Source organism: Microcaecilia unicolor, chromosome 2 (genome assembly GCF_901765095.1).
Source record: "Microcaecilia unicolor chromosome 2, aMicUni1.1, whole genome shotgun sequence".
Classification (NCBI taxonomy): domain Eukaryota; kingdom Metazoa; phylum Chordata; class Amphibia; order Gymnophiona; family Siphonopidae; genus Microcaecilia; species Microcaecilia unicolor.
The window spans coordinates 368008746-368030495 of record NC_044032.1 but is presented as its reverse complement, the minus strand read 5'-3'; the positions used below and the strand labels follow the sequence as shown (position 1 = coordinate 368030495).

The following is a 21750-nucleotide window of genomic DNA, read 5'->3' as shown; positions in this document are numbered from 1 at the left end:
CAGAGCTAATTTCATGCCTATATTTGCATGCAATTAGCTCTGATCATAGGGACATATATTCCCGTGCTGTTCCGGCTCTATTTTTAGAACACTGTTTGGAACAGCATGGGGTTTCTGTTCATCTGCCCATAAGTGAAGTAATACAAGCCTGAAGCCATTTAGCCTTCGATTGATAGGTAAATAGCCTGCTAGCTTTATTTCCCTCCTCAAAAAAGTTTGTTGTACCAGGCTGAGCTCATAGTCAATTTTATCAATCCATAACTTCCGTAACTGAACTCTCAAAAAGCCAAGCCTTTTTTTTTTTTGCACTTTTAAAGAAGGAACAGAAAAAAGCTGCCGCCCACATCTGGCAATTTCTGTCCTCAACTGTCTAGCCTTCTGATCCTGCTGTTTCTTGAGTCTGCTACCCCACTTTAACAAAGAAACCCCTCATATAAGCTTTAAATCTATTCGAAAAGGAGCCCATCGAGACATCAGATGTTCTATTTAAAGTAAGATAGTCCCACTTAGCTGCTATAATATGTTTTTACGCCGCCTCTTTTTTAGATACTGATACTAGTCCTTAATGGGCTCACAGTCTAGTATTATATTCTACCTGGGGCAATGGAAAACTAAGTGACTTGCCCAGGTTCACACGGAGCTGCAGAGGGTATTGAATCCAGTTCCCCTGGATCTCAACCCACTGCTGACCATTAGACAGCAGTGGGAATCAAACCCGATTCTCCAGGTCCACCAACCCGCTGCACTAACCATTAGGCTACTCTTTCACTCCATGGTCAAGCTGTCAGCATTACAAAATACTTGCAAAGGAACTCTCTTCCCTCATAGAAGCCAATGCAGTAGAATCTACACCACTAGGAGAAAGAGGGCAGGGATTTTATTCCAGGTAATTCCTGCTCACAAAAAAGATGGGAGATTTTGTTCCATCCTAGACCAAAAGGCCTGGAACAAATATCTAATTAAAGAAAATTTCAGAATGGTTTCCATAAGCATCCTCATTCCAGTTCTACAAAAATGATACTGGCTGTATTTTCTGTGCTTAAAGGATAGTTATACCCACATAGAGGTACATCCCAGTCACAGGAGGTATCATAGATTCTTCATAGGAAAACATCTAGTACTTCATACTGCTTTCTGGCCTCATGCCTGCATCTCATATTTACAAAATGCTTAGTGGTCATAGTAGCATATCTGTGAAGACTGAGAGTGCATGTATTTTCCTATTTGCATGATTGGCTGATAAAGAGCATTTCTTTAATGTCCTTAGCAGACCAGTCCAGAACTTGTGGCAGACAGACAAAGTCGAATTCTGTAGGACACACAAGTAGTCCCTGGGCAAGGAAGTTGCCTGTTCCAGCACACATTTCGTTTCCCTTTTTTTTTTTTAATTGTTTATCATTTATTCAACCATGATATATTGCCTAATCTACAATAGGGTCAAGGTGGTTAACAGCATAAAAACAGACAAGGAAAAAAAAACCCTCCATAAGCACAAACTCCATAAGCAACAGGAAAACAAAAGTATTCACACCAATCTGCTCCATACTCATGCATGCCCAGGCACCAGTAAGTCTCAATAGGGACTCAAAGCTGCCTCCATAAAGGCCTTAGTAAACAAAATGGTATTCAATATTTGCAGAGCAGCCTGTAGCTAGGGGCTTTCATGTTGTGAGGACTTCATATCTTGCTTGTCCTTGGAGAATACCAACTTACCTACCTGTAGCATACCCTCCCACCTCTCCAAGGAGTTGTATTCTGTGTTAAATTAAGGTAGATTGAAGTGGTTTTCCAGTACAGTGGCAGGCACAGGAAGTGGTGCGCATTCGTGGTTAGCCTGCGTAAAAGTGCTAGAAACCAAGGCTTGGAGTAGTATTCCCTCATTGGGCTCTATTGGTAACATTACTCGTGTTGTATGGACTTATATTCTTTTATATCTTTATTTTTATTATTTTTTGCAAAGTGTCCATAGAGAACACCTGCTACAAGTAAGGAGCTTGCTTTTCTTTTCTTTTTGTAATAAAGTCCAATAAAAATTATCATCACATACCAGGGAAGACACAATCCAGTACTGCAAACATCAAATGTTTGCAGTGAAGCAAGTTTCTTTTGTTTCCCACTAGACAATCCTGTTCGTTCATTCACAGTATCGACATTTAGTCAAATGTGTCCTGAGAGATCCCTTTTACGCTTTCCAAAGTACATTAAGTTACAGGGGCACAGAATAATGTATACTACCTTCTGTGGCGTTAGTTGAAAAACTGAGAGAGACATCATAACCTTCTGGCATGGAGAAAGTTGAGCCACTCTGCAATTGAGCTCTTCAAAACAAAAGTGGGCCATGTCCACTCTTTGCATTTTTAACCAGAACTTTATATTCACTTTTAGAAAAATCACAAGATATTTTAAACACTCACCTTATAACAGAATTTCAGTAAAAAGAACAAGCAGTCTTTAATCTGTCAGCAATCTACACTTTTTCTAAAATTGAAGATAAAGCTCTGCTTAGAAATGCATAAAGTGGACATAATGGCTGCCTTCATTGCTCTGCCAGCCCCTCAGAGTGAAAGCATACCTAGAAATCATACTTCAGCTATGTAGAGCAAACCTATTAGAAAGTGAATGTATCGGTGAGAAACAGGAAAGCTGGTGATTATTTTAACCATGACTGTTGCACAATACTGAGGTGCTATGTTTTAAATACCTTCTTACCCTGCCTTTTCTCTCCAGGTTTGTTTGAGACGCTTCCTGGTCGAGTGCAATGTGAGATGTTGTTAAAGGCTACTGAACAGTGCTTTAACACTCTAGAACGGGCAGAGATGCTACTGCTGCTGCTGAAACGCTTTCCTGAAACTGTAGTGCAGCATGGGGTAAGAGATCAAAATCTGCTTGACTTCTTACTTGTTTTATTTTCATTTTCCCTAGCCCATCCTAAAGACAGTCTATGGTGGGCCTACATCTAAAGTAGCATTCGGTCATGGACATGCATTATTGCATACAGCCTGGGCAGCCTATGTACATTATTGTTGCATAGTGCTGTATATTTGATATTTGGAAAATATTTACATGGAAAAATACAGGTGTCTTATCTGTTATAAAGTCTCCTCTCTCTCTCTCTGTAGTCTAGCGAGTGTATGTTCAGATCCCACAAAGATGGGGAGGGGATTTGGAAATCTTGTTTTGGATCTACAACTGTTTTTGGCTAGGACTGCTCGCAGATTCAGAGCATTTTGTAGGCTGAAAAGAGATTAATTCCTGATTCTACATAATTGCAATTATATGTGTTTTTTCTTTTTTGATACTGAAACTTGAGGCTGACCGACGTTCAGTTTTGGATCCAGCACGAAACCAACCCGAAAATGCCTGAGCATTTTTGGTTGGAACCAAAAATATGACCCCGCCCCTGCCACCAGCCCCCTCCTCCCCCCACCGGGCTTCCCACCAACTCCCTTTGCCCTTCCCTGTAAGCCATCCCCAGGCCTTCCTTCTCAAGGTCCTGGTGGTATAGTGGCTTCTTGGGGCAGGAGCATTCTGCGTTGCTCCTGCCTCTGGTGGCTTACTTCTTGGCCGCAACCTCCCACGGCAGTCTCAGCCACCTTTTTGGAGTGCGGAGCGACCAGAGGCAGGAGCAACGGGGGATGTTCCTTCCCCGAAGAAGCTACTACATCACCAGGGTCTTTAGGGCGGCAGCATGGGGGGGGGGGTGCACAGCCATGGGCGCATTTTCAATTTTGGTTCTGGTTTTGTCGAAACCGAGCGGCAGATTTCCTCTGTGGATTCAGTTTAGGTTGGCCTCTATCTGAAACCTTTTCTGTTGTCTTGTTAGTTTCTGTTTTGATCAGTTTGGCTAAGTTTTACCATGAGGGGATTACTGAATGTTAGATTCTGCCTTCTTAACAAAGTTTTAAACCAGCTGTCTTTCACCTAACAATTTATTGTAATAATAACAGGTAAATGTTCTGTGGCAGCAGAGAATGGGACAGGATTTTGAATTTAACTCACACCTCTTTCAGATGTAGCTCCAGGCGAGTTACATTTAGGTACAGTAAGTATTTTCTTGTCTCTGGAGGGCTTACAATCGAAGTTTGTATCTGAGACACTGGAGGGTTAAATGACTTGCCCAAGATTGCAAAAAGCTGCAGTGGGATATGAGCTGGGCTTCCCTAGTTCTCTGCCCATTGTTCTACTCATTATAAGTTAGAGGCTAACCAAAACTGAAACTGCCTGATAGCTTTCAGCCAAGGCCAAAACTGAAACTGCATCCAAAACGCATTACGCCAAAACCAAAACTGAAAACTCAAGTTTGGTTGTGCGAATGTGAACCACTGAGGGCTGCTGGGAATTGTCAGCTTGCAGTCTGCTAAACCCACAGTATCTAAGCCAGAATTTAATTTACCTCCAGGTAAGATAGCCTGCATTTAATCAATGTAAACCACTTTGTTTGTATCACAAGAATGTGGTATATCAAATCCATGATCCTTTACATGGACCACAGCTAATGAAAACTGAAATTAAAAACAAGTTATAAATAATTAACTATAACTATAAAAACCATGATGCATTTACAGTAGCTGACTTTGCACCACACTTGGAGTGGTAGCGGACGTCATAACTCCATAGAGAAGTTAGAGCTTATCATCCCAAATTTACATACTTAGAGCTCCTTTTACAAAGCTGCTGCGGTAATGATTCCTGCATGGCATATGCGATGAAGTCCATAGGAATTGAATAGTATTTGTTGCATTTGTCACACCGGAAATCACTACTGCAGTTTTGTAAAAGGAGCCCTTAAATTCCTGTATTATAAGCATTTCTCCAAGGACAAGGAGGCCTATTTATTCTCACTGATGGGTATCGTGATCCCGCATTGCCTGATCTGGAGTGTATAACAAGCTATTAAGAGCTTTGTGGCATGCGAGACATGCTCCACTGTGCATGCGCGAGTGCCTTCCTGCCCGCCGTATGGGCACAGTGACCGTAGTTCTTTTTGTACTGTGGTGAAGAGTGGTCATTGTTTTTTTTCCGCTTCACTTCACAGCTCAGTCCTAAAGAACTTTTTTGAGTGCCTTTTAGCATTTCGTGCTGCCTTTTTCTTTGTTCCCGCTTATGCCCAGGTTGGGCTAACCCTTGAGGGCTATGTCAAGGCTCACAATGTCAGTCATGGGTGCGTTGTTAGTCCACTTGTGGTCAGCCTCCATTGATAAAAAAATTACAAGGCTGCAGTGTGGTCTTCTGTCCACACATTCACATCTCACTACTGCCTTGAGCAGGATACCTGACGTGACAGTTCAGGCAGACAGTATTGCAGAATCTATTTGGGGTCTAGAATCCAACTCCACCTTCTCTCCAGTTCCGTTTTATTCTGTTTAGGCTGCACTGTTACTCAGTTTGTATATAGTTTCAGTTTGATCTGTCCTCGCCATTGCAATTTGACCAATGTTTGTTGTTTTCAGTGAGCCGATTCCCCATCAGAGAGAATAACATGGAGGGGCATAATCGAACGGCGCCGGCCATCTATTTGGCCAGCGCCGTAAAGAGCGGTCCCGAACCGTTTTATCGAAAAAGATGGGCGACCATCTTTCGTTTCGATAATACGGTTGGGTCCGGCCAAATGCATTGGATTTGGTCGTGGGAGGGGCCAGCATTTGTCGTGCACTGGCCCCCCTGACATGCCAGGACACCAACCGGGCACCCTAGGGGGCACTGCAGTGGATTTCATTAATTGCTCCCAGGTACATAGCTCCCTTCCTTTGGGTGCTGAGCACCCCAAATCTCCCCCAAAACCCACTCCCCACAAATGTACACCACTACCATAGCCCTTATGGGTGAAGGGGGGCACCTACATGTGGGTACAGAGGGTTTCGGGTGGGTTTTGGAGGGCTCACATTTACCACCACAAGTGTAACAGGTAGGGGGGGATGGGCCTGGGTCCGCCTGCCTGAAGTGCACTGCAGCACCCCCTAAAACTGTTCCAGGGACCTGCATACTGCTGTCAGGGAGCTGGGTATGACATTTGAGGCTGTTTTTCTTTTAGGGTAGGAGGAGGTTGGTGACCACTGGGGGAGTACGGGGACGTCATCCCCGATTCCTTCCGGTGGTCATCTGGTCATTTAGGGCACCCTTTTGTGACTTGGTCCTAAAAATAAATGGACCAAGTAAAGTCGGCCAAATGCTAGTCAGAGCCGGCCTTTTTTTCCATTATCGGCCGAGGGCGGCCATGTGTTAAGCACTCCCCCGTCCCGCCTTCGCTACACCTCCAACACGCCCCCTAACACTTTAGCCGCCCCTGCGATGGACTGCAGTTGAGGCCGGCGAAAATTGTCTTTCGATTATGCCGATTTCACCGGCCTTGAGAGATGGGCGGCCATCTCCTGATTTGTGTCGGAAGATGGCCGCCCTTCTCGTTCGAAAATAAGCAGGAGAGTAACATAGTAGATGACGGCAGAGAAAGACCTGTACGGTCCATCCACTCTGCCCAACAAGATAAACTCATATGTGCTACTTTATGTGTATACTTGACTTTGATTTGTATCTGCCATTTTCAGGGCATAGACCGTAGGAGTCTGCCCAGCACTAGCCACACCTCCCAACCACTAGCCCCGCCTCCCACCACCGGCTCTGCCACCCAATCTCTGCTAAGCTTCTGAGGATCCATTCCTTTTGAACAGGATTCCTTTATGTTTATCCGATGCATTTTTGAATTCCGTTACCGTTTTCACCTCCACCACCTCCTGTAGGAGGGCATTCCAAGTATCCACCACTCTCTCCGTGAAAAAATACTTCCTGACATTTTTCTTGAGTCTGCCCCCCTTCAGTCTCATTTCATGCCCTCTAGTTCTACCGCCTTCCTATCTCCGGAAAAGGTTCGTTTGTGGATTAATACCTTTCGAATATTTGAACGTCTATATCATATCACCCCTGTTTCTCCTTTCCTCCAGGGTATACATATTCAGGTCAGCAAGTCTCTCCTCATACGTCTTGTAACACAAATCCCATACCATTTTTGTAGCTTTTCTTTGCACCGCTTCAATTCTTTTTACATCCTTAGCAAGATACGGACGGCCTCCAAAACTGAACACAATACTCCAGGTGGGGCCTCACCAATGACTCATACAGGGGCATCAACACCTCCTTCTGCTGGTCACACCTCTCTCTATACAGCCTAGCAGCCTTCTAGCTATGGCCACCGCCTTGTCACACTGTTTTGTCGCTTTCAGATCCTCAGATACTATCACCCCAAGATCCCTCTCCTCGTCTGTACTTATCAGACTCTCACTGCCTAACACTTATGTCTCCCATGGATTTCTATTCCCTAAGTGCATCACTTTGCATTTTTTCACATTGAATTTTAATTGCTAAACCTTAGACCTTTCTTCTAGCTTCTGCAGATCCTTTTTCATGTTTTCCACTCCCTCCTGGGTGTCCACTCTGTTACAAATCTTAGTATCATGTGCAAAAAGGCAAACTTTACCTTCTAACCCTTCGGCAATGTCACTCACAAATATATTGAACAGAATCGGCCCCAGCACCGATCCCTGAGGCACTCCACTACTCACCTTTCCCTCGTCCGAGCGAATTCCAAGCACCACCACCCTCTGGCATCTGTCCATCAACCAGTCCCTAATCCAGTTCACCACGTCGGGTCCTATCTTCAGCCTATCTAGTTTATTTAAGAGCCTCCTATGAGGAACCGTGTCAAAAGCTTTGCTGAAATCTAAGTAGATTACGTCTATAGCACGTCCCTGATTCAATTCTCCGGTCACCCATTCAAAGAATTCAATGACATTCGTTTGGCACGATTTACCTTTGGTAAAACCATGTTGTCTCGGATCTTGCAACTTGTTGGCTTCCAGGAAATTCACTATCCTTTCCTTCAGCATCGCTTCCATTACTTTTCCAATAACTGAAGTGAGGCTTACCGGCCTGTAGTTTCCAGCTACTTCCCTATCACCACTTTTGTGAAGAGGGACCACATCCACTGTTCTCCACTCCCATGGAACCTCTCCCGTCTCCAAGGATTTATTAAACAAATCTTTAAGAGGACCCGCCAGAACCTTTCTGAGCTCCCTCAGTATCCTGGGTTGGATCCCGTCCGGTCCTATGGCTTTGTCTACCTTTAGATTTTCAAGTTGTTCATACACACTCTCTTCCGTTAACAGTGCTATATCCATTCCATTCTCATATGTACTTTTGCCAGTCAATCGTGGTCCTTCTCTAGGATTTTCTTCTGTGAAAACAGAACAAAAGTATCTGTTCAGCAAATTTGCTTTTTCTTCATCGTTATCTACATAGCGGTTCGCAGCATCTTTCAGTCTCACAATTCCCTTTTTAGTCTTCCTCCTTTCACTAATATAACTGAAGAAATTTTTGTCACCCCTCCTTACCTTTCTAGCCATTTGTTCTTCTGCTTGTGCTTTCACCAGATGTATCTCTCTCTTGGCTTCTTTCAGTTTCATCAGAATAAATAGGCCTGCTTGTCCTCAGAGAAAGTGAAGATACTTTCCTTTATCAGGTATTCTCCGAGGACAGCAGGCCTTATATTCTCACAACTCTCCCACCTCCCCTTGGAGTTGTCTCCTCTTTTTCTTTTTATATGCTGTAGTATTGTACTGCAGTCACCGGGTTCTCACGGCGAGCAGGAAGGCACTCGCCACATGCGCAGTGGAACATGTCTCACACTCCACAAAGCTCTTAATAGGTTGTTATAAGCTCCGGACCAGGATCGTGTTAACCCATCAGTGAGAATCTAAGGCTTGCTGTCCTTGGAGAACACCTTTATAAATTTGACAAGCAATTTTAAATTGAATACAAGATTTTACTTTAAGCCAGTGTAAATTATTCAAAAGAGGACTGACTTTGCTAAATTTTCCCAAACCAAAAATCAAACGAGCAGCAGTATTCTGCAGTAGCTGAAGATGACACAGTTGTTGCTTATTGATAGTACAATAAAATGAATTAAAATAATCAAGTAATGAAAGTAACGTTATTTGTGCAATTATTTGGAATCCAGAAGAGCTCAAAGACGCTCTAATCACCCAAAGTTTGTGCAGATGGAAAAAGTACTTTTCTCACTGGAGTATTAATCTGATATTTGTATGTAAGTCTAGAATCCAAAATTACACCAAGTACTTTAGATTTAGGGCCCTGTTTACTAAGTCGCGCTATAGGCATTCAAACATTTTAGCGCATGCTAATGCTAGAGACACCCATAGGAATATAATGGGTGTCTCTAGCGTGCGCTAAAAAGTTAATGCGCCTACAGCACGGCTTAGTAAACAGGGCCCTAAGAGTCAATCTTCAAAGATATACTTGAAGAAAGTTATTCTTTCAGAAGAAACATTTTGATAATAGCCAAACCACACTAGTTTAGTCTTCTGTATATTAAGTTTAAGAAAATTTGCAAAAGATCAATTCTCCACTAACCTTATTGCTTTATCAACAAAAGAGTAGTTTCCAAGGTGTTCTGAACAGGACATAGAACAAAAATATCATCAACATAAGATAAGGAAAATAATATTTAATGAATTCAGATAGCATCCCAAATGACTCATGTAGACATTAAAAAGTTGTGGTGACAGTTGAGATTCCTGAGGGACTCCATTGCCCGGTCTCCAACTAACAGATGTCTTCCCATTCTTCAAAACACTATAATGTCTAGTACATAAAATTAAGAGAAGCACTTAACAACAAATTGTGATCGATATACCAAAATGTAAAGGTATGACCTCTGTATCTCTAGATAGATATTGCTTTATCTCTGTTGTAAATACTATAAGCATGGTTTCAGTACTATGCATAGAGAGAAAAATGCAAATATGTAGATTGTTCTAAAAATGAGGAAAATTGGAAATTTACAACAAATTCCAAAAGTTTTGCTAACCAAGGCATACTAGCAATTGGTCTAAAATGTTCTGCTTGAGTAAGATCACCATCTAGATTTTTAGGTATAGGAGTCAAAACTATTGAAGCTAATTCATTGAGATAAATTGCCTTCTGTTAGTGTATTATTATTAAGTGCAGTAAGCCATAACAATATTGAAGATAGAACAGATGTCAGATAAAAAGGACAAATATCGAGAGGATTCCCAACTCTTTCAATGATTTTTTTTCAATCATATAATTGGAGAGACTAAGGAAAATACATTCCAATTTCTATCTGTTGGAATTCCCTCCATAGCCTTAATCTGTTGTCCAGTAAGTTCTTGAACATTATTATAACTATTTGAGGTAAATACCTGTTGAAATACCTTTAGCTGAAAAAAGTTAGCTATTTGCTCAGCAGTTGGCTGTAGTGATTCAGAAATATATTTAGTTCTATCAATATTAGTCAATTCAGAATAAATTCTATAGTGTCTTAGAAGAATTCTCAGAAGCACTTATCTTTCTATCAAAATATTTAATTTTAGCTTTCTGGATGGCTTTCTTATAATTCTGTATATGATCCCTTCATATCTGATACTCGTTATTTTCTCTAGCTTTCTTCCATTTCCACTCATATATTCTACAATTTGTTTTCATCTGTAACGTGTCTGTAAACCAAGCATTTTCAGATTCTTACTTCTCAATTTTTTATGTAAAGGTGCTAACTTATCTAAAATCCCCAATATAGTTGCATTCCATGATTGAAGCATACTTTGTAGATGTACAGAAATAGGTTCTAAAATTTGATACTTCATTCCAAAAAATATCTTTTCCAGGAAATTTACGAGACATAATTTGTTTTTCTAGATTCCTACTTCTCCCTATAATATTCCAGTTTTCAGGTATTCTCATACAAAAAGTAACCAAGTAATGGTCAGTCCATATCATAGGTTCCCAAGATATATTACCCACAAGGGACTTATTTTCATTATTATTAGTATGCTATCAGATCCAACATATGGCCTTATTATGAGTAACACTAATGGGAAATTATAGACTGGTGAGTCTGACGGTGGTGCCGGGGAAAATGGTAGAGGCTATTATTAAAAACAAAATTACAGAGCACATCCAAAGACATGGATTACCAAGACCAAGTCAGCACGGCTTTTGTGTGGGGAAATCTTGCCTGACCAATTTACTTCAATTCTTTGAAGGAGTAAACAAACATGTGGACAAAGGGAGCCGGTTGATATTGTGTATCTGGATTTTCAAAAGGCGTTTGACAAGGTACCTCATGAAAGGCTACAGAGGAAATTGGAGGGTCATGGGATAGGAGGAAATGTTCTATTGTGGATTAAAAACTGGTTGAAGGATAGGAAACAGAGAGTGGGATTAAATGGGCAGTATTCACAATGGAGAAGGGTAGCTAGTGGGGTTCCTCAGGGGTCTGTGCTAGAACCGCTGCTTTTTAATATATTTATAAATGATTTAGAGATGGGAGTAACTAGCGAGGTAATAAAATTTGCTGATGACACAAAGTTATTCAAAGTCGTTAACTCGCAACAGGATTGTGAAAAATTACAGAAGGACCTTACAAGACTGGGAGACTGGGCGGCTAAATGGCAGATGACGTTTAATGTGAGCAAGTGCAAGGTGATGCATGTGGGGAAAAAAGAACCCAAATTATAGCTACGTCATGCAAGGTTCCACGTTAGGAGTTACGGACCAAGAAAGGGATCTGGGTGTTGTCGTCGATAATACACTGAAACCTTCTGCTCAGTGTGCTGCTGCGGCTAGGAAAGCGAATAGAATGTTGGGTATTATAAGGAAAGGTATGGAAAACAGGTGTGAGGATGTTATAATGCCGTTGTATCGCTCCATGGTGCGACCACACCTTGAGTATTGTGTTCAATTCTGGTCGCCGCATCTCAAGAAAGATATAGTAGAATTGGAAAAGGTGCAGCAAAGGGCGACTAAAATGATAGCGGGGATGGGATGACTTCCCTATGAAGAAAGACTAAGGAGGCTAGGGCTTTTCAGTTTGGAGAAGAGACGGCTGAGGGGAGACATGATAGAGGCATATAAAATAATGAGTGGAGTGGAACAGGTGGATGTGAAGCGTCTGTTCACACTTCCCAAAAATACTAGGACTAGGGGGCATGCGATGAAACTACAGTGTAGTAAAATTTAAAACAAATTGGAGAAAATGTTTCTTCACCCAACGCATAATTAAACTCTGGAATTTGTTGCCAGAGAACGTGGTGAAGGCAGTTAGCTTGGCAGATTTTAAAAAGGGGTTGGACGGTTTCCTAAAGGACAAGTCCATAAACCACTACTAAATGGACTTGGGAAAAATCCACAATTCCGGGAGTAGCATGTATAGAATGTTTGTACGTTTGGGAAGCTTGCCAGGTGCCCTTGGCCTGGATTGGCTGCTGTCATGGACAGGATGCTGGGCTCAATGGACCCTTGGTCTTTTCCCAGTGTGGCATTACTTATGTACTTATGTAAGAACACCTTAAATTGATAAACCGATAAGTTAGAATCATTTTCTAAATGAAGATTTAAGTCACCCAACAAAATCAATTTATCAAACATCACTACATATTTACTAATTACTTGGGTTACTTTTTTGTAAACTAAATTCCAATTCCCATGAGATTTATAAAATAGAAGAAAACCTATAGTATTCTTACTACCATTATTTAAAAACTGACAAATGATACATTCTAGAGTCATTTCCACTACATTATCTATGTTTAAAATTATAGAAATCTCTATATAATAACGCTAACCCTCCTCCTTTTTTTCCTGATCTAATGCAATGTATAATTTTGTAACCTAAAGAAGAATTTAAATCATTGAGCCATGTTTCTGTAATCAGAAGCAGTCCAGGTTGTCTGTCTCTGATTAAATCCCCAATCAAGTCTTTTTTATTACAGATAGAATGAGCATTAAAATAAATGGATTCTATAACCACATAATTTTCAACTTGAGAAGGATATATATTAACTTGTAACAAATTGTCCAAGAGCTCTGGCCCCCTTTTATTAAGGCGTGCTCACGTTTTTAGTGCACGCTAAAGTTGTAAGTGCGCAAAACGTTAGAGATGCCCATAGGAATGCATTGGCGTCTACTATTACTACTTATCATTTCTATAGCGCTACTAGATGTACGCAGCACTGTACACCTGAATATGAAAAGACAGTCCCTGCTCAATAGAGCTTACAATCTAATTAGGACAGACAAACAGGACAAATAAGAGCTAAGGGAATTACTAAGGTGGGGATGATAAAATAAGGGTACTGAACGAGTGAGTAAGGGTTAGGAGTTAAAAGCAGCATCAAAAAAAGTGGGCTTTTAGCCTAGGTTTGAAGACGGCCAGAGATGGGGCTTGACGGACCGGCTCAAGAAGTTTATTCCAGGCATATGGTGCAGCAAGATAAAAGGAACGGCGTCTATAATGTTAGCTAGCCCACAGTTTTAGTGTGAGTTAAAACCATGAGTGCGCCTTAGTAAAAGGGGGCCTCTTGTTTACTAAGCCGCACTGTAGGTTTGCAAACTTTTTAGCTCGTGCTAAAAAATAGCATATGCTAATGATAGACACCCATAGGAATAGGCGCTAAAATGTTTTGTGCGCCTACAGCACGGCTTGGTAAACAGGGCCCTAAGTTTCTACTCTTATTTTTCTTTCTCATGTTTCTATTACTAACCACTACTTGATATACATTTTGATAATAAGGAACAATCTATCACGCTATGAGTATAGCCTAGACTTATTTTGAGATTATTTTTATCCCATCTAATTTTATTACAAATTGTAGGAACAGAAGAGGGGACGGGGCATCCCTGGCGAATTCCCCACTGTAATGCGAAAGGGGAAGCTCCCATTCATCATCAGTCGAGCAAACAGATTAGTATAGAGGGCCTGTATCCACCCCACAAACCGGCCACTCAGGACATACTGGCTCAAAGCCTCAACATAATAATCCCATGATATGCTGTTGAATGCCTTTTCCATGTCAAGACCCTAACAGCAGCTACCCCCTTTCCCCCTATGATCATGGAGCACTGCCAGAACTTTCATTAAACTTATGGATGCGTAGCGTCCGCGTACAAAGCCTATTTGGTTAGGTTGTACCAGTGAAGGAAAATAGGCATTGGCATTGCCAATGTAGCAGCCAGGATTTTGACAACCTGATTCAGGAGGGATATAGATCTGTAAGAGCCCACCTACTCTAGGTCTTTCCTCGGCTTCAGTAACAATACAACGTAGGCTATATTCTCCTGAACTTGACCGCTACCAAGAGCCAAGACATTACACATAGATCTCAATGGGCCAGCCACTGTGTCCTGAAGAATACAATAATATTACAGCCAAGCCTATCAGGACCAAGTGCCTTTGAGTTTCAGCTGTTTAATAGTCTCCAGGATGTCCTCCTTATGTAATGGGGCATTCAAGTCCCAGAGCTGCTCTTTCCCCAACCGTGGTAATGCCAGGCCCTGAAAGAACCTAGCCATGGTATCCTGATCCAAATCCGTCTTTCCTTACAAGGTTTTGTAAAATAGGACAAATTGCCCCACTATCAAATGTTCCTGAGAATATGCATGTCCCTTAGGATATTTAATAATGTGTTCACTTGCTTCTTTGTTGGGAGGGAGGGTCTAACTAGATTAGCCAACAGTTTCCCTGTACGCCCCCCCTCCCATTTATGGAACTTGTAGCATTGGAAATACAGTGTCTCCTCGGCCTTCTGGTGTAGGATGGTATCTATCCATTTTCTGTTTTCCCCCAACTGTTAACTGGATCCATGTTCCAGATATGTCCTTTCCGTAATGAATGACGTTCTTGGGTCAAAGCAAGCAGGACTTTATCCCTCTCCCGCCTCTTATGTGCAGTATATGCCAATATCTGTCCCCGCAGGACTGCTGTGGATGCATTCCAGAAGACAACTGTCCCAACATCCGGAGTATCATCATGGTGTAGGTAGTCCAACCATTTAGCTCTCAGTAAAACCTTAAAGTCAGGATTATGATATAAACTAGTATAAAAGGCCCGTTTCGGTAGGCAATGAAATGGGCGCTAGCAAGGTAATCCCCCCCCGCAGCGTCCTTCCTGTCTCCCCTGCCCCCCCTGCAGCCACCAATCTGGTCTCAGGACCCCCTCCCCACCAACCCTCCTCGGCCCCTGCAGCCACGCATGTGCAGCGGCCCTCCTCTCTCCCCTGCTCCCCCTGCAGCCACCCATGTCCAGCGACTCTCCTCTCCCCCTGCCCCCCCCGCAGCCACCCATATCCACCAACCCTCCTCTCCCCCTGCAGCTACCCATGTCCAGTGACCCTCCTCTCCCTTGCCCCCCTGCAGCCACCCATGTCCAACAACCCTCCTCTCCTTTCCCCTTGCCCCCCCTGTAGCCACCCTTGTCCAGCGACCCACTTATCTCCCCTGCCGCCACCCATGTCCAGTGACCCTCCTCTCCTCCTGCCCCCCTGCAGCGTCCCTTCTGTCTCCCTGCCCTCCCCTGCAGCCACCCATCTTGTCTCAGGACCCCCTCCCCACTTCCCTCTTCCCTGCCCCCCCCACAGCCATCCATGTCCAGTGACCCTCCTCTCCCCCTGCAGCCACCGATATCCAGCGACCCTCCCCTCCCCCTGCCCCCCTCCAGCCACCCATATCCAGCGACTCTCCCCTCCCCCCTCGGCGCATCACCCAAACCCCTACCCCCCCCCAGCGCATCACCCAAGCCCCTACCCCCCTTCGGGCACATCAACCCCCTCGCCACCCGCAACCGCCAATACTAATGCTGTCCGGCCGCTGCTGCCTCCTGTTGAGCAGCAGCGGATGGTACAAAAAGAAAAAAGCCAAAAATAGATTTTAAACCTGAAACACGGCTCCGTAGACAGCCATCTGGCATTGGCTGTCATCTCTGCAGCCGCTCCTCCTCTCCCCTCTGACGTCGCTGCGCTCCTCCGGGGTCTTCCTGCAGGGGCAGTGATGTAGTATTGGCGGCTGCGGGTGGCGAAGGAGTTGATGTGCCTGAGGGGGGGGTAGGGGCTTGGGTGTTGCGCCGAGGGAGGGGCACTGACAGCTGTTTCCCAGGCAGGGGGAGGAGTAGGGAAACACCCCTTGCCTTGGAATCAGCTGTCAGTGACATCACTGATGTCAGTGCATTCTAAACTGCCTGGCAGACCACCTCCGAGGGAGCCACGGTACCAGGCACATTAGAACGTTGGAGGTGAGAATTATTATATAGGATGGGGCACTAGTCTCCATGAGGAGGTCTCTCTAGTGGACATAAATGCCAAAGTAAGGGCCACAGCAGCATGATCAGAGACCTCTGGAGTAAGGATAGCAACATCCTGAATCTGGGTGCCAGCAGGAAATAGTCCACTGAGCATAAAAATGCACATGGGAATAAAACGTGAAATCACTATCAAAAGGATGATAGATTCTCCATACATCCAGAAGATCTAAGTGATGGCTCAAAAAATTGACCCCTCCCCCCTTGTATCATGATCCTTCCCCCATCGCTTCAGGGGCTTGCAATGTAGGGAAGGGTCTGCCGTGATGTTGAAATCACCCACCACAATCAAGGTATAATTCGGGTAACCCTCCAATGTAGACAGGAGCTGTGAGAAAATCTTATGAGTGTACACGTTGGGAGCATAAACATTATATAGCAACAGTTTCACCCCCCCCCCCCCCCCCCATAATTCTCCCAGTAACAAAATATAGTGTCCCTCTTTGTCCTGAATTTGCTTATGTACGTTAAAGGGAAGATGCTTGTGGAGGAGGATCCCCCCCCCCCCCCCCCACTGACACCCATTAAAAGCTGAGTAATATACCTCCCTTTTCTGAATTTTTCATGCTCCACCGAAGTTGGGTCTCCTGTAAAAAGACTATCTCGGCATGTAGCTTTTCCAGATATCCTAGCATCTTAGTGCGTTGAAAGCATTCATTTCTCAGATCAGATCATACACGGGAGTCTCGCACCCTTGAGTAGAGTCTCACCATCGTTCATAGGTAATGAGATTTACGAATTGCTGTAAGTTTGGTATAGAGTCAGTTTTGTTAAAGGGGGGCGAGTTACAGAGGGAAGGGGGATTTTGGAGGGGGGGGTCATTTTTAGTATCATGTAACAGAAGCAACATGTTTGTTCATGTTTAACGTTTTGGAAAATGTTTGCTGACGGTGCTATGTTTAGGTTTTCTTTCTGTTCTAACATCATGGTTACTGTAATATTAACATTTATTGTTCAATAAAAATATAATTTAAAAAATTGCCTCTATCCTGATTAATCCCATCTATAAACCACCTGGGTTAGTTCTTCCCAATCACAATTTCTAAGGGGCTCATTTTCAAAGCAGTTAGACTTACAAAGTTCCATAGGTTACCATATAAGTTTGTAAGTCTAAGTACTTTGAAATACGCCTCCACGCCTCTTATTTGAGTTTTGTTTTCCTATGCCTTGACTAGATTATAAGGTTTGAGGGTCAGGGACTGACCATTACATGTGTCTGTAAAGCATCACACCTAGCACTATAGCGTGTAACAGAGTAATGTTTATGCCAAATTATCCTGCACCTGAAGGAATAAAACTTACTTCTATAGCGTCCCACAGATCAATCCAGAGACTTGCGGGTTATGTCCCTCTACCAGCAGGTAACATAGTAAATGAAATGACGGCAGAAAAAGACCTGCATGGTGCATCCAGTCTGCCCAACAAGACAAACTCATATGTGCTACTTTTTGTGTATACCCTACTTTGATTTGTACCTGTCCTCTTCAGGGCACAGACCGTAGAAGTCTGCCCAGCACTATCCCCGCCTCCCAACCACCAGCCCCGCCTCCCACCACTGGCTCTGGCACAGACCGTAGAAGTCTGCCCAGCACTATCCTCGCCTCCCACCACCGGCTGGCTCTGCCACCCAATCTCGACTAAGCTCCTTAGGATCCATTCCTTCTGAATAGGATTCCTTTATGTTTATCCCACGCGTGTTTGAATTCTGTTACCGTTTTCATTTCCACCACCTCCCGCGGGAGGGCATTCCAAGCATCCACTACTCTCTCCGTGAAAAAATACTTCCTGACATTTTTCTTGAGTCTGCCCCCCTTCAATCTCATTTCATGTCCTCTCGTTCTACCGCCTTCGCACCTCCGGAAAAGGTTTGTTTGCGGATTAATACTTTTCAAATATTTGAACTTCTGTATCATATCACCCCTGTTTCTCCTTTCTTCCAGAGTATACATGTTCAGGTCATCAAGTCTCTCCTCATACGTCTTGTAACGCAAATCCCTTACCATTCTCGTAGCTTTTCTTTGCACCACTTCAATTCTTTTTACATCCTTTGCAAGGTACGGCCTCCAAAACTGAACACAATACTCTAGGTGGGGCCTCACCAACGACTTATACAGGGGCATCAACACCTCCTTTCTTCTGCTGGTCACACCTCTCTCTATACAGCCTAACAACCGTCTAGCTACGGCCACTGCCTTGTCACACTGTTTCGTCGCCTTCAGATCCTCAGATACTATCACCCCAAGATCCCTCTCCCCGTCCGTACCTATCAGATTCTCCCCGCCTAACACATACATCTCCCGAGGGTTTCTATTCCCTAAGTGCATCACTTTGCATTTCTTCGCATTGAATTTTAATTGCCAAACCTTAGACCATTCTTCTAGCTTCCTCAGATCCTTTTTCATGTTTTCCACTCCCTCCCGGGTGTCCACTCTGTTGTAGATCTTAGTATCATCCGCAAATAGGCAAACTTTACCTTCTAACCCTTCGGCAATGTCACTCACAAATATATTGAACAGAATCGGTCCCAGCACCGATCCCTGAGGCACACCACTACTCACCTTTCCCTCCTCTGAGCGAATTCCATTCACCACCACCCTCTGGCTTCTGTCCGTCAACCAGTTCCTAATCCAGTTCACCACTTCAGGTCCTATCTTCATCCCTTCCAGTTTATTTAAGAGCCTCCTGTGGGGAACCGTGTCAAAAGCTTTGCTGAAATCTAAGTAGATTACGTCCATAGCTTGTCCCTGATTCAATTCTCCTGTCACCCAATCAAAGAACTCAATGAGATTCATTTGGCACGATTTCCCTTTGGTAAAACCATGTTGTCTCGGATCTTGCAACTTATTGGCTTCCAGGAAATTCACTATCCTTTCCTTCAGCATCGCTTCCATTACTTTTCCAATAATCGAAGTGAGGCTCACCGGCCTGTAATTTCCAGCTTCTTCCCTATCACCACTCTTGTGAAGAGGGACCACCTCCGCCGTTCTCCAATCCTTCGGAACCTCTACCGTCTGCAAGGATATGTTAAACAAATCTTTAAGAGGACCCGCCAGAACCTCTCTGAGCTCCCTCAATATCATGGGGTGGATCCCATCCGGTCCCATGGCTTTATCCACCTTTAGCTTTTCAAGCTGTTCATACACACTCTCTTCCGTGAACGGTGCTCTATCCACTTCAATCTCATTTATACTTTTTGCAGTCCATCGCGGTCCTTCTCCAGGATTTTCTTCTGTGAAAACAGAACAAAAGTATCTATTTAGCAAATTTGCTTTTTCTTCATCATTATCCACATAGCGGTTCGCAGTATCTTTTAGTCTCACAATTCCCTTTTTAGTCATTCTCCTTTCACTTATATACCTGAAGAAATTTTTGTCACCCCTCCTTACATTTCTAGCCATTTGTTCTTCCGCTTGCACTTTCGCCAGACGTATCTCTCTCTTGGCTTCTTTCAGTTTCATCCTGTATTCCTCCTTGTGTTCCTTTTCTTTAGTTTTTGTGTATTTCTGGAACGCCAACTCTTTAGCCTTTATTTTCTCAGCCACTTGCTTGGAGAACCATATCGGTTTCCTTTTTCTCTTGCTTTTATTTACTTTCCTTACATAAAGGTTCGTGGCCTTATTTATAGCTTCTTTCAGCCTGGACCACTGTCCTTCCACTTCTCGTATTTCCTCCCAGCCCATCATCTCCTTCCTCAGGTATTCCCCCATTTTATTAAAGTCAGCACGCTTGAAATCCAGAACTTTGAGTTTTGAGTGGCCGCTCTCCACTTTAGCTGTAATATCAAACCAAACTGTTTGATGGTCACTGCTGCCCAGGTGGGCACCCACTCGGATATTTGACACGCTATCCCCATTTGTGAGCACCAGATCCAGTGTCGCTCCCTTCCTCGTGGGTTCCGTCACCATTTGTCTGAGCAAACCGCTTTGTAAAGCATCCACGATCTCTCTACTTCTTTCCGATTCCGCAGACGGAACCTTCCAATCTACATCCGGCAGATTGAAATCTCCCAGCAACAGCACCTCTCTCGTTTCCCAACTTTTGAATATCTGCGATCAGGTCTTTATCTAGTTCCTCCAATTGTTTCGGAGGTCTGTAGACAACACCCACGTGTATAGAGGTTCTAGCCTCTCTTTTTAAGGTGATCCATATCGCTTCTTCCTTTCCCCAGGTCCCTGTCATTTCGGTCGCCCTGATATCATTTCTCACATATAGAGCTACTCCTCCACCTTTACGACTCTCTCTATCCTTCCTAAACAGATTATAGCCTGGTATGTTTGCATCCCATTCATGCGAACCATTTAGCCACGTCTCCGTGATTGCAACAATGTCTAAGTCTGCCTCCAACATCAGGGCTTGAAGGTCATGAACTTTATTGCTTAGACTGCGAGCATTTGTGGCCATCGCTTTCCATGTACATTTCCTGGTATGTGCTTCAACATTTGTGATTTGGGGTTGTCTTTTCTCTTTGGGTACCTTCATATCCTTTTGTTCCAACTTCATTTCTTTCTCTTCTGCCTCAGTTCTATTTTCAGGATCATCACCATGCTGTAATGGAGCAAAAGAATTATGTAGGGGCAACACTTGTGAGGGCGGATGCTTCTGGTGCACATAGCAAAGTCTTCCTGAGCCTACTGTGAACCATCTATTCCTAGGTGGTTTTATCCTTGGAGGCAGTGGTGTGAAATTGGCTTCATTCTGTGCTGCATGGTTTTGTGTAGTCTTAGAAGCTGCTTTAAGTGCATCTAATTCCTGTTTTACCTTAGTGAGCTCCTGTTTTAAAGTAGCAAGCTGATGACAGACAGGACAAGCCTTAAGTCTCCAGATAATTGGCCTTGAAACTGAAACACCACAATTATTACAGAGAATAAAAGTCATCCTGTTTGTTGGAATGGGAATGAACAGGTATGCTATGATGGGGTTAATACTGTGCAAGATTAACTTTACTCCTCAGCCATACATAGGCCACCAGAGGCAGTTGTAATTTGGGTGGAGTTAATTTGCAATAAGTAGAATAGTTAGGAAATTTATTTAGGAAGTGTCAGTCTTGGCGTGGGCCGGCTGGCTCAATCCGTCCTCCTTTTTCTGGAGCCATATGGTAACCCTAGGTGGGGGGGGCTTAAAGTTTAAAACCTGTGGAATGTGTTTGTTTTAAAACCTATCTCCAGGAAAGGAAAAAAGTTCTAATACTTGCTAGCAGTTTTGAAATCTGAAATCTCCTTTTCAGATTTACAGATACCAATAAACCAATTAGAAACAACAACAATCAAATCACAACAGGCAGAGCAGATTAAACAGAGCACACTATATTGCAGATTAAAACAGAGCACACTATAGGCAGAGTAGAATGAAACAGCAGAGCAGAATGAAAGTCAGATCACACTATTTTCAGGTGGAGATAGAGAAAACTTCAGAGGTTTACTATATGTGGTCATGTTCAGCCAGTTTAACTTCAGTATTCTCTCTATCTAGCAGGTGGGTGGTCATAACCGTGCAGCTCTGGATTGATTGGCTCCTGGCCTGGTCCCCTGTGTCTAGTCGAGCTTCTGGGGTCTGAAGTGTCCTGGTCCTGGGGCTTGGGTGCATACCTGCTG

General features: G+C 43.6%; 1 protein-coding gene across 2 annotated transcripts in view; it reads left to right on the top strand.

Annotated features, from left to right (window-relative positions):
• INTS10 (integrator complex subunit 10) overlaps window positions 1–21750 on the top strand; it is a 328250-nt gene that overhangs the window by 56415 nt on the left and 250085 nt on the right. For both annotated transcript variants that reach the window (XM_030194553.1, XM_030194554.1), the window contains exon 4: window positions 2728–2867. In XM_030194553.1, coding sequence (XP_030050413.1) covers window positions 2728–2867 — 140 coding nt within the window. The remainder of the gene's footprint in view (window positions 1–2727; window positions 2868–21750) is intronic.